This window comes from Hibiscus syriacus, unplaced genomic scaffold (genome assembly GCF_006381635.1).
Source record: "Hibiscus syriacus cultivar Baekdansim isolate YM2019G1 unplaced genomic scaffold, ASM638163v2 tig00111841_pilon, whole genome shotgun sequence".
Classification (NCBI taxonomy): domain Eukaryota; kingdom Viridiplantae; phylum Streptophyta; class Magnoliopsida; order Malvales; family Malvaceae; genus Hibiscus; species Hibiscus syriacus.
In genome coordinates this window covers 1992719-2006853 of record NW_024063196.1, presented here as the reverse complement: position 1 = coordinate 2006853, position 14135 = coordinate 1992719, and the positions used below count along the sequence as shown (strand labels likewise).

Sequence of the window (14135 nt, the reverse complement as noted above, 5' to 3'; positions counted from 1 at the left end):
GGATTGAGCCAGTAAGGCTTGGAAACTCGACTTTAAAACGCAAAAATGATTGAGTACATTTTTGAAAAGTTTCAACTAAGTTGGAAAACATTTAAAAACATATTTTCAAGTTAATTTGGACTTTGAATTATTTTAGATAAATTCGATTAAGTCTAAAATTAATTTTGCAATTTATTGTCATATCAAAATCTTAATTCAACACTACTCAAACACAAAACCTCCTTTTATTTTTATTTGTTAATTTGTTTATTAATAAAATTTAATCTTTTATCATTCTTTGTAGAATCGATCTTACTTACAAGTTATTTTTATGCATGTTTTTTAATGGCTTCAATAATCAAATTGAAAATTGGTGCCGCTATCGGGGAGTGGTGTTAAGTAAGTTGATTTTATTTTCTTATTTTTTGTTACTTTTTATGCTCCATTCTTATTGTGTAGGAAAACTTGAATATGATCCCGAAAATAAGAGAACGACATGTCGATTGAAAAAAGCAAGAAAATAAAAAGCAATCTTCAACTGAAGAAGAGAGCACACAAACCATGATTGAACTGACCCTACACCAACTAGCTGCCCCCAAGATCGTCCATCAGCCATTATACATCAATTACTAAGATCGCCATTCGAGCTCAAGTTTGGTCTAATTCATCTTCTTCCAACTTTACAAGGCATCGAGAACGAAAATCCATTCATACATTTTAAGGATTTTTATATGGTGTGTTCAACCATAAAACCTCAACATGTCATTGTTAAAAGTCCAAAGGTTGGCAACCAACTTTGAAAATGGTTTTCAAAGTTTGGTAAATGTTTCTTTGAAAATGGTTTTCAAAGTTTGGTAAATGTTTCTTTGAAAAATGTTTTTCAAAGTTTGGTAAAGTTTGGTAGATGTTTGTTGAAAATAGCAATAGATAAATTCACTTTAGTCATTGCACTGTAGGGTATTTTCAAAGATTAGTCCCTAAGTTTTAACTATAAATACCCTAGCTCATTTAGCTTCAAAACCATCCCAAAAATCATTTCTTTCTCCCAATACTAGAGAGCTTTCTTGTGAGTAGTGAGTGTTTTGTAAACACTTGTAAATTTTCTCTATTAGTAAAAGATCTGCAGCAGTCCGGAGATGTAAGAACAATTGGCTGAACTCCGTTATCAATTTCGGGTATTATTTTTCCGCTTTTATTTCGCATTCTCACTAATCTGGTTATAGGGAAATTACTCGTACTCGGTTTATTTCCTAACAACTGTCATCAGAGCTTTTGGTTGTGAATTTTGTCAATTTTTTTGCGAGGTTACTATTAATTACTATTCACGTGAATAGTGAATTTCGTGAATAGTAAAAATTTTGTCGGCGATACGAGTTTGTCGACGGAGGTGTTCTAATACACGGTGGTTCGCAAGAATTGTCATAAACGATCCAAACGAAACCAGATTCTAGTGGGAGCGATGGCTGCACACGAAGGGAAGGTGAAAATTGAAAAGTTCGATGGTGCGGACTTTGGCTTTTGGAAGATGCAGATCGAAGATTTTTTGTACCAGAAAAATCTATATCAACCTCTCTCAGGAAAGCAACCAGAGGGCATGAAGAATGAAGACTGGGCTCTTCTCGACAGACAAGCCCTCGGAGTTATCCGACTGACGTTATCCCGCAATGTTGCTTTCAACATAGAAAAGGAAAAGACCACGGCGGGTCTTATAGCGGCTCTCTCCAGTATGTATGAGAAGTCATCAGCCTCAAACAAAGTGCACTTGATGAGACGATTATTCAATTTGCAAATGACGGAAGGGGCATTGATGGCACAACACCTAAATGAACTCAACACAATCACAACCCAGTTGAGTTCAGTGGAAATTGAATTCGATGATGAAGTTCGAGCTTTAATTTTCTTATCATCTCTACCAGACAGTTGGAATGCTACTGTTACAGCAGTTAGCAGCTCGTCGGGAAATATTAAATTGAAATTCGACGATGTTCGGGATCTGGTACTGAGCAAAGAAATTTAACGGAGAGAATCGGGTGAAGCATCAACGTCCTCAGCCTTGCACACGGAGTCCAGAGGGAGAACTTCAGAAAGAAATTCAAATCGTGGCAGATCGAAATCCAGAAGGGGCAAATCAAGAACAGGAAAGAAAGATTTTACATGTTATAATTGTGGCAAGAAGGGTCACTTTAAAAGAGATTGTCGAGCACTGAAGAAAGATACCGGTGCATAGGAATCTGCCAACATGACAGAGGAGACAGGTGATGCCATGATTCTAAGCGTCAACACTCCAATTGAATCATGGATCTTAGATTCAGGGGCATCTTTCCATTCCACCCCATGCCGAGAAATCATGGAGAACTATGTCAGTGGTGATTTTGGGAAGGTTCATCTAGCCGATGATGAAACCTTGAAGATCGTCGAAAAAGGAGACATCCGATTAAAGTTGCCAAACCAGACCACCTGGAAGCTGACAAGAGTGAGACATATTCCTGGCCTCAAAAGAAATTTGATTTCTATAGGACAGCTTGATGGAGAAGGATATAGTACAACCTTTTCAGGCTGTGAATGGAAGATTACCAAAGGAGCACTCGTCATTGCTTGTGGTAAGAAAACTGGTACTCTCTATATAACCTCAAATTTAGAGAATATTATTGCAGTAGCAGATGCTGATGGAAAATCAAACCTATGGCACCAAAGGCTTTGCCATATGAGCGAGAAAGGGATGAAGACACTTTTGTCAAAGGGGAAGATGCCGGATCTAAAGAATGTAGATGTCGGACTATGCGAGGATTTCATCTTTGGCAAACAAAAGAAAGTCAGCTTTGCAAAGATTGGTAAGACACCCAAGGATGAAAAGTTAGAGTTGGTTCATACTGATGTATGGGGACCATCTCCAGTTCCATCTCTTGCAGGCTCATTATATTATGTCACCTTCATCGATGACTCTGCAAGGAAGGTGTGGGTTTATTTTCTGAAGAAAAAATCAGAAGTCTTTAATACCTTCAGAAAATGGAAGGCCATGGTGGAAAATGAGACTGGTCTGAAAGTTAAACGGTTGAGGTCTGATAATGGAGGAGAGTACAAAAATCATAGATTCAGAGAATTTTGCGCAAACAATGGGATCAAGATGGAGACAACAGTTCCCATGACACTGCAACAGAATGGCGTAGCAGAGCGCATGAACAAAACTCTGAATGAACGTGCCAGAAGCATGAGGATACATGCCGGATTGCCCAAATTTCTATGGGTTGAAGCTATCAACACTGCAGCTTACCTGATCAACCGTGGGCCCTCAGTTCCTTTGGATGGCAGAATACCAGAGGAAGTTTGGAGCAAGAAAGAAATAAACCTTTCACACTTAAGAGTGTTTGGTTGTATTTCTTATGTACATATAAACTCTGCTGAAAGAAGTAAACTTGATGCCAAGTCCAACAAATGTGTCTTTGTTTGTTATGATGGTGATGAGTTCGGCTACCGGTTTTGGGACTATGAAAATCGGAAGATCATCAGAAGCAGAGATGTCATTTTCAATGAGAATGTGATGTACAAAGACAGGTCAACTGTAGAATCAAGCAGCTCCAATACCAAAGCTGAAACAAAGGAATTTGTTGAGTTCAAGGAGATTTCTGGAATTGATGTTCAGATCAGTCCTGAAGGAGTTCAAGAAGAACCAGGCACACCGGAACTAAGACGCTCCTCCAGAATTCCTAAACCATCCCAACGTTATTCTCCTTCTTTGCAATACTTGTTGCTGACTGACAATGGTGAACCATAGTGCTATGATGAAGCAATGCAGGTGGAGGATTCAGTCAAGTGGGAGTCTTCCATGAAATATGATATGGACTCGCTTATGTCAAATCAGACATGGGAATTAGCTGAATTACCACCAGGCAAGAAAGTGCTCCACAACAAGTGGATTTACATGATCAAGGAAGAGCACGATGGGGGCAAACGCTACAAAGCAAGATTGGTTGTCAAAGGTTTTCAGCAAAAGAAAGGTATTGACTACAATGAAATTTTCTCTCCAGTTGTAAAACTGTCTACAATCAGACTGGTGTTGAAAATTGTAGCTGCAGAAAATTTATATCTTGCTCAGTTAGATGTAAAGACAACTTTCCTTCATGGTGATTTGGAGGAAGAAATCTATATGAGGCAGCCATAAGGCTTCATAGAGGCAGGCAAGAAAAACCTGGTATGCAGGTTGAAGAAGAGCTTGTATGGTTTAAAACAAGCTCCTAGACAGTGGTACAAGACGTTCGATAGCTTCATGGGTAGCAGTGCTTTTACCATATGCCAAGCAGATCATTGTTGCTACATCAAGAGGTTCGACAATAGCTTCATTATTTTATTATTGTACGTTGATGACATGCTCGTTGCAGGCTCAAACATGCAAGAGATTATACACTTGAAGCAAAAATTGTCGAAGCAGTTTGCTATGAAGGATCTGGGTGCTACATAGCAGATTCTTGGGATGAGCATCAAGAGAGACACAAAGTCAGGGACTTTGATGTTATCACAGGCTGAGTACATCAACAAAGTACTCTCCAGGTTCAACATGCAAGATGCTAAACTAGTAAGTACACCTTTAGGTGTTCATTTTAGACTCTCTAAAGAACAGTCACCAAAGACGGACGAAGAACGTGCACACATGGTAAAGGTGTCGTATGCCTCAGTAATTAGAAGTATGATGTATGCCATGGTATGTACCAAACCAGATATTGCTCATGCAGTGGGAGCTGTTAGCAGGTTCATGAATAATCCGGGCAAGGTACACTGGGAAGCAGTCAAATGGATCCTCAGATATCTGCGAGGTACCATAAACAAAGCACTTTGTTTCAAAGGTGGAGATACGATATTGACAGGCTATGTAGATGCTGACTTAGCTGGAAATATTGACATCAGAAGGAGCACTACAGGGTATGTCTATACTCTAGGAGGAACTGCAGTGAGTTGGGTTCCTCAACTACAGAAGATAGTTGCTCTCTCCACAACTGAAGCAGAATATGTCGCTGTTACGGAAGCTAGCAAGGAGATTGTTTGGCTCCAAAGTTTCTTGGAAGAGTTAGGCAAGAAACAAGAAAACAATGTCTTGTATTGCGACAGTCAAAGTGCTATCCATCTAGCAAAGAATCCGTCTTTTCATTCCAGGACAAAGAACATACAATTGCGATATCATTTTATCCGGTCTCTTCTGGAAGATGAGATTTTGAAACTTGAAAAGATCAGTGGAGCTCAAAATCCGACAGACATATTGACAAAGACGGTGACCACAGACAAACTGAAGTTGTGTTCAGCTTCAGTTGGCATGCAAGAATAACAAGACTAGAAATGTTGTTGCATCGATCGAGGTGTGAAGACAGATTAAAATCAGTCTTCAAGTGGGAGATTGTTAAAAGTCCAAAGGTTGGCAACCAACTTTGAAAATGGTTTTCAAAGTTTGGTAAATGTTTCTTTGAAAATGGTTTTCAAAGTTTGGTAAATGTTTCTTTGAAAAATGTTTTTCAAAGTTTGGTAGATATTTGTTGAAAATAGGAATAGGTAAATTCACTTTAGTCATTGCACTGTAGGGTATTTTCAAAGATTAGTCCCTAAGTTTCAACTATAAATACCCTAGCTCATTTAGCTTCAAAACCATCCCAAAAATCATTTCTTTCTCCCAATACTAGAGAGCTTTCTTGTGAGTAGTGAGTGTTTTGTAAACACCTGTAAATTTTCTCTCTTAGTAAAAGATCTGCAGCAGTCCGGAGACGTAAGCACAATTGGCTGAACTCCGTTATCAATTTCGGGTATTATTTTTCCGCTTTTATTTCGCATTCTCACTAATCTAGTTATAGGAAAATTACTCGTACTCGGTTTATTTCCTAACAGTCATAGTAGATCAAGTCGAGCTACTTGCTTTCTCATTCTCTCTAGCTGATCATACAAAGGATCGGTTATACTATATATTATCTAGATCCGTAAACATTTGGAATACATGACTAGACTCTTCCTTGAGTGTACTTTCTCGCTTCAGGAGATGCCAACATTAGAAGAGAAAATTTTGGGATTCGACAAAGAGATACCGTAACACTTCATGCTTATTTGGAAAGATTCAAAAAACTGCATGTAAGTTGTCCACAACAAGGGATATCCGATCAATTGTTGATCTAATACTTGTACGAAAGTTTGTTGTCAATGAAAAGAAAGATAATGGATGTTGCAAGTGGAGGAACAATGCCGAATAAGACCCCTACCCAAACCAAGGACTTTGCACAAGTAATGAGCATCAAATTGATAATTGTCAAACACTCCAAGACGACTATCAAAACTAGTAATTTCATTAGAGGACCTTATTATCAAAGAAAAATATAATCCATATTGAAACACTTACAATCCGAAGTGGAGAGACCATCCTAACTTGAGTTATAGACAGAGACCACAAAGTAACATGTCAAATCAATAAAGTATCTTTTGTGAACTAGAACCATCTTCATCATCAAAACCTATTGGAATATATAATACTCTCTCTAGTCAAGTCAAGAACTTGCTACAATCTCACAAGAGATAAGTTTGAATATTAAAAATCTTGAATATCAAAACCTAAATTTGACCGAATTGGAACTGAATCGGGTTGATGTTAGGGTTGGATTATCTGGTTCTTTGTATTTTATGGATGGGTCTCCTCTAGCAGTACGGCAGTTGCGAAATCTTGTTTCACAGGTTCCTTCTCATCTTTGTAAATAAAAATGTCTGGTTCTATGATTTCATATACATCATTCTTAAAATTTGTTTCATCTTGCAGGATCCTGTGCTTTGCAGTGTGACGGTAGGTGCCTCTCAATTTTAAAGATGTGGCTTTTTGGTTCAAGTCTTATACTACCCGTTCTTTGGAAGTGGGACTGTGGGAGATTATGATGGCGATTATTCTGAAGAGGATCCGCAAATTATGAGGCTAAAGAGAAGCTTAAGGCCAGAACTTGGAGAACCTGTGATTTTGAGGTGTCAGCCTTACAAGATTCCATTGACTGAGCTTCTCTTGCCTCATAAAATTTCACCTGTTGAGTTTTTCCGTCTATGGCCTAGTTTGCCAGCTATTGTGGAATACACTGGCACATATATCTACGAAGGAAGCGGCTTCAAGGCTACCGCTGCACAGCAGTATGGGTCATCTCCTTTCTCGAGTGGACTGAAATCGTTGTATTCCAAGCCTTTTCATAGAGTTTGTTCGCACATTATTCGCACTGTGGCTGGGTTTCAGGTAGGATCATTTGGATATCTTTAAATCACCTGTTTTATTGATATGTTCTAATTGTCGGTCTGGATTTGCAGTTTATTACCCAAAAATTGTCTAGTGATAAAAACAAATTTAGTCATTAACCCCAACATGTAACAGCTATGCTATGCTGCAAAAACTTGGCATGGAGGCTTCTTGGGCATGATGATTTTTGGAGCTAGTGAAGTGAGCAGAAATGTGGATTTGGGTGATGAAACAACCACAATGATGTACAAATTTGTAGTCCGAGCTTCTGATGCATCGATCACTAAACATATTGAATCGGATCCACAAGATTGGTTGGATGATCTGACTGACGGGGGTGTTGAATACATGCCTGAAGATGAAGTGAAGGTGGCTGCCGCTGAGAGGCTTCGAATTTCAATGGAACGTATAGCCTTGTTAAAGGCTGCACAGCCAAAGAAAACTCCAAAAACTGATGATAAATCGGAGGATGAGAGCGAAGACGAAGAAGATGAAGATAAAAAGAAGAAAGAAGGCGAGGAAGATGGTAAACCTAAAGGACCTTCAACACTGTCGAAGCTAAAAGAAGCCGAGCACCGTGCTCTTCAAGCTGCTGTGCTGCTGGAATGGCACATGTTGTGTAAAGATCGAAACATGAAGATCGGTTAGCTTCCGTTATATTTCTGTTTTCAGGTTCCATGAGCCATAATCATTGTTGCTGTCATGATTTTGATTTGCATTAGTGAGTCGTTGAAAATTGATTTGAGTGCCTTTGTTCATCTTCCACCGGCTTCATCTGTTCTTCATTATCGGAGAACAATTGTTCAACACTAGACTTTAGATTCCATAAACGCTTGGTTTTGTATACAACTTTAGATTCCATCAGTTCTGTCATAACTTGTTAATTATTTAATGACACGGTGGCTAAAACATGAGCAATCGAAAATTGAATGATCAAATTGAAAACTTCTACAGTTGATTGATCAAAACAAAAATACATACAAAGTTGAGTGATGAAAAACATAATTGATCCTTTAACAATTATATACATAGATACTTTAACACTCATCGATCCGAGTAATGTGTATTGTCATTGATTGAAATGCTTCATTCCTTGTGGCTTGTTGTTGCTAATTACTTAGACATTAAATGTTAGAAATGAGTTTGGATACCTTTGAATTGGAAGGTAAAACAATAACATCAATAGTAGGAGTAGAAGGTTAGAACGAAATTCTAAAATGTTATTTTAAAATTTTAAAGATTTAAAATTATATAAATTTAAAAAAATATGAAATTAAATCATAAAAGTATTAAAAATATATTTGAATTGTATAAAAATTTAAAATTTTCTTAGAATATATTTGTCCCTAGCGTAGCACTTTCGATCCATTTCAATAAAAGAGGGAATTTTATGTGTGTGAAATGGACAAGCAAACAATTCATGCCAATGTTTGATGGCCTGCCTATGTATAATAAATTATCTTTTTTTTATGGATATGACTTAAAATTTGATATTTCACATATTTTATTAATTGTATTGCAGGTTTTATAAATAAATTTGTATATGCTTGTATTATTCTTCATTATCCTATTTTAATTATATAATTTTATTATTATGTTTGATTAGCCGAATTAGTTTGCTAAACGCACTCATTTAACTAGTCATATAGCTTTCAATTGGTTTATTGTTAAACAATTGAGTTAAGCAAATGTTTTAAGGGTCAACATTGAGTCGAGACGATTCGAGTTAAAAAATTAATCTATTTGAGTAGGCGAGTAGTATTTTATGACTCGAAAATAACTTGAAATTTTTGTAAGTCAAGTCGAGTTGAGTTGTTCGAGTTTCTACACAAATTTGATTATAATTATTTATAGTATACGATACAAATTAGTTACAAACTTTTTACTTTCTCTAACCATATATATATATATATATATATATATATATTTCTTCGTATTCTTTTCACATTATGATATTATTTAATATATCACATACAACCTAAAATTATAAAATATATTTACAATATTATATTTCAAATAATGTATTTTGAGGGTAAAAGATCGATGTGATTATAAAGGAATTAAAGAATTGATGTGAAGAAAGAATTTATAAACAATTGTAGTCAGAAGACTAAATTGAGTTAAATCTAACACTCCAATTTAGGGGCTAAATTTTAGAAATTATAAAGTGGTTAATTTAATTGGTATTTTTGGAAGAAATTATGGATTAAATTGTAAAATTGTAAAGTTGACAGACCATTTTAAGAAGTGCTGGAAGTTCATTGACTAAACTCATGATTTAACCATTTTTTATATATGATGAAATATAACTCCCCCCACCCGTGCTCAGTTTCCAGATTTCCCCCATTTCCCTCCCCCGTTCACCCTACTTCGATCTACTCGCCGTCCGACCTCCGACCGACGATCTGAAACAACCATCGTGTTCGTTGTCGACCGAGGAACAAAACCCCTCAAACCTTTCGTCGTGAATCGTCGTTGTTTGTCGTTAATTTTAGTCGGAAGTATCGTCAGAAATAACTCGATTTCAGTTGGTTTTTCGTCGATTCACGATGATTCGGTCATCCGTTTACGACACCTCCCGCACCATCGTGTTCCTTGCATTGTTCCGAGTCCACCGGTGTTCTCCGTTTCTCCGTCGTCACCGACGCATGGAGGGGTGAGGCCGTCAAAGTTTATGACGTTTCAGAATCGAGCTCTTCGCCGTTCAAAATTTTGAACGAGCTTTGTAAGTGCCTCAAAATCGCTAAAAATAACTTTTAAGAATTTTTCCGTGAATTTTTCGACACCGTATCACTGTTCAAGCACCGCACGCGCCACCCCCGAGAGTGGGTAACGTCTGGGTGATAATTTTGTAATTAAATTATGTTTGAGTGCTATTTGTGTAAAATTTGGGTGTTAGTTTCATAAATATTTACAGAATGTGGCTAATTTGGTAATTAATTCCAGTTAGGGTGATATTTGTGTAAAATGGTCGACTGTTGATCGTTGACCGGCGTTGACCACAGTTGACCAGAAGTTTGACCGGCTTTGACCGAGCATTAAACGACCTTTGACTTTGACCGAGTATACCTATCCTGACATTTTTCGACGTTCCAAATCCGATTCCGCAGTCCTTTTTTCGAAATTCGGATCTGAAGACCACGCAATTTCCAGTCAAACCCGTTGACTTTGATTTTGACCGAAAATTCCACATTTTTGAAAAGTCATATTTTATGCTTTCGACGTCCTGAATTCGAATCCAAAGTCCGTTTTGCCAAATTCGAACTCGGTAAGCTGTTTTTCACTGATTTATCATCCGAATCGATCCGTTTTTCAAAATTAAGCTCTGTTTTTTAATGTAATTTCTGTTGATATGGATCCAAGGAAATATTGGAAGATGATTTCAAGATCGAGGGCGTTCAAATGGAATTTATATGGTTGATCAGTATGGCACGAAAATCGAGGTAATACATTACTACCTTTTCATGCTTTATGGAACATGTTGGTATTGGTAAATGCATGAATGAAAATGTTTGGTCTCATATGTGTAATTAATGAAGTTCTACACACGATTCGGATACAGTAAAAATTCGGTAAATGAATATGCCTCAGATGAGTGATATAAGAAATGGATGGATTGTTAGAATTAAATTATGAGTTCTGTGATTAGTGATAAAGGTATTATCATGGAATTGTAGCATATAATCAAAGGTTAAATGTTAAAGGTACTTGGATGGGAAATTATGAGAATACTCCGGTAGGGTAAAATTATGAAAAATACCCGTATGTTGTAAGATGATAATAATTGTTCCTGGAAGTTGGTTAATAACTCTGAAAAGATATATTGATCCAATAAAATTAAAGATGTGCAAAAGAAATGCTAGTTTTGCTTAGAAAATTTGGATACCTGGTTTTTAACCCCAAAAGTGTTTGTACAAGATACTAGAAGTCTGTTAAGGAATCTTTTCGAGATCAAAGAACGTTCGGAAAAACAATTAACCATTGGATATCTAAAGTATAATTATTTTTTATAAGAGTTAATACTGAAAGTATCTGGTTAAGAAATTACGAAAATGCCCTTGAGAGGTAAAAATAGTCCAAGTTGACTCTGAATGAGGAAGTAATATGAGAATTTGTTTTTAAACCGATAAATTATTGATTTGATTGTTGAGATCCTATTTTTATATGGAAAATTCCTGATAATCCGTTAGTAAAATCTGAAAAGGCATTTAACCTGGAAATCTCTTACTTGAGTAAGTACATGAAAAATAATAATTTATCGATGGTGATATTTTGTCGGAATAGTTCGAAGAGACTAACATAAATGATAAGTTTGAATTAAATAATAAGACCGGACGGAAGGAAATGATTGAAATATTCTAGATCTGTGAGATGACCAAAATACCCCTGTAATGGAAATGATTAAAGAATATCACCAAGCCAGGAATGAATGAATATCATCAAGCTTTGAAATTAATGGAAGATCATTGAGCACCAAAATTACCAAAATACCCTTATGTCCTAGACTAAGTAAATGTCTTGGATTATTTAAGAAATTCAAATAAACATGGATATTGTACTGCTCGTAAAGATTATGGAACACAACTTAAGCCGGTCAACCAATGCTAGTGTTGTATCAATACTTGAATGGCATAGAAACCACTTGAATGCTTGTTCGTTTCCTCAAGTTTGAATTGATGATAATTTTGGAAGTACTCAACTCAACGCTAGAGCATATTCGATAGTAAGTAATGTATATCTGTAAGATAAATCAACCACCAATACTAGAATGACTCTAGTATATGACTAAATTGAACTGAATGGAAATGCAATATGTATTTGGAATTCAGAAACGTCTGAATTACTCTGGAAAACTCTGAAGTAACAAGAATAGACATGATTGTTAAATGAACTAAATAACCTCAATGAATGAGGATTAAATAAGTGTTTTGGATGAGTCTGGAAACACTGTTGAACCTACATGATGAATTATCTTTATGGGTTATGAACCATGAATCAAGTACGTCCGTATTTCCTGATATCGTTGAAACATGGAAATGAAATAAAGACAGTTGTGAGATCTATTCAGCGATGATTATGGGGATGATCTATGGATCTGTATTATGGTATTAAAGAGTGAATACATTAGAAGGATAATGAATTTACTTGTTGGCATGCATCAGTTTGGGAGTTTTATAACTCGAGTTGTTTGATAATACAATCGATAGTCATAGATTGTAAATGACTTGAATCTTCAATTCTATATTTTCATCTAAAATCACTTCGGTCATGTTTGAAAACGCAAGTAACGCGGAAGGAAAAGATTATGAATAGCTCATTTAGTTCAATTGGGCTGAAATCCTATGAATTCAAAATATATTCCTGAATACCCCTGATTATTTGGGTAATGGAATCATTTGCAGTAAATCTGAATTTAGAATTATTTTGTATAAAGGATCCTGAACGTTTTCCTGATGCACATGGAAACTTAGTGGAATTCTAAAGTATCAATCTGAAATGTCTGATTAGATCGGTTAGAAATAGATTCTCTTCAATAAGATCTTATTCCAGGAATCCGATCAAATTGCACAAGTTCATGTTATCCATTCTGATAACTACAAAATGCATCTGAAAAATATTTGGATTCTCTTGTGTGTTCCTTATATTTTGAAAAATTGTTTTATTATTTTAACATGTGGTACACTGAAATCAATGGATACTATTTTATGGATACACCGACTTAACGGTGATGGCTTATGGATTTGTATGATTATATAAATTGTATCTTAGAGATACAGATTTGTAAAGTACAGCTCTGATCAAGCTAGAAAATTTTTATGGACCTAATGTGACTCTTAGGTAGGCTCTACAGCCCTAAGATCATTCTCAGGTAGGCCCTGCGGCCCTAAGATGTGTTCTTAGGTAGGCCCTATGGCCCCAAACTTTCTTGGGTAGGCTCTCAGGCCCTAAGATATTCCCTTAGGTTAACTCTTTGTAAGATGGTTTTAAAATACGAGTTTAAAAAGCTCCACTACAGTATGGTTTATGGGATTTTACTGAACTATCATTTGATTAGTGTCCCGATTATGATTTTATCGTACGGATGGAACACACTAGACATCCTATTCAACCTTATGAAAACGTGATAGTATAAAAGGTTTCTTATGAACTGAGATTCATGGCTTCTACTCGATGAACTACTAATAAAACCACAAATTATTCTACAATTGGTATACATTTGACTCAATAAGGAAATTATATGGTTTTCCAATTATCTGCATATCCTGTAGCATCAATTGGTAGTTTTGTTTTACTGAGCTTTTTGAAGCTCACTCTATTACTCACCATTGCAGGTTAAAAGAATTGTACCAGTACAACTATCAACATCAGTAAGGGAGTTCTTCCGGCGTTGTTTGCAGAGTGTGGTACATGTGATTAGGGGGCATGTAATGGTATTTAATTTTATATACGAGCATGAAAATCTGTTTTATTTTTAAATACTGATAAATCATTTTATAAGTTACATGTTTTTAATAAAAGTTTTAAAATTTTCGCTATTTTTACGGTGGATCGCTTCGGTGGCCCAAATGTGACACTCCAGATCAGATCGGGCTATCCGTATCGGCCTGAAGGGGTTACATTTAGTGGTATCAGAGTTATGGTTTGAGTCAAAAAATTTCATGATAGATCGGCCGGTCGAATGTCAAAATATTTCAAATCAGTACATATCCCTAGACTGCAATCGTACATCTCTGAACCGGAACTCCAAGGCTGAGTCTCTATATGTAACAAGTAAACCGAAGTTTCTATCCGTTAAGACTATACTTGTACAAAAAAGAATACCAGTAACATCTGTCTAAACGCTGTAAAGTACCTCACGAGCCATGTGAGAGTTAATTATCCGAGAAATGCTGACCCGACTCCAGAAATTAAATTTGGATAT

General features: G+C 36.3%; 1 protein-coding gene across 1 annotated transcript; it reads left to right on the top strand.

Moving 5' to 3' along the window:
* The first annotated feature begins 6564 nt into the window (after positions 1-6564).
* Positions 6565-7876, top strand: LOC120171990 (protein TPLATE-like). Its single transcript, XM_039179578.1, has 3 exons — positions 6565-6675; positions 6758-7213; positions 7349-7876. The coding sequence occupies exons 2-3, from the start codon at positions 6902-6904 to the stop codon at positions 7859-7861; spliced, it is 825 nt and encodes a 274-aa protein (XP_039035509.1). The 5' UTR covers positions 6565-6675; positions 6758-6901; the 3' UTR covers positions 7862-7876.
* Positions 7877-14135: the final 6259 nt, after the last annotated feature.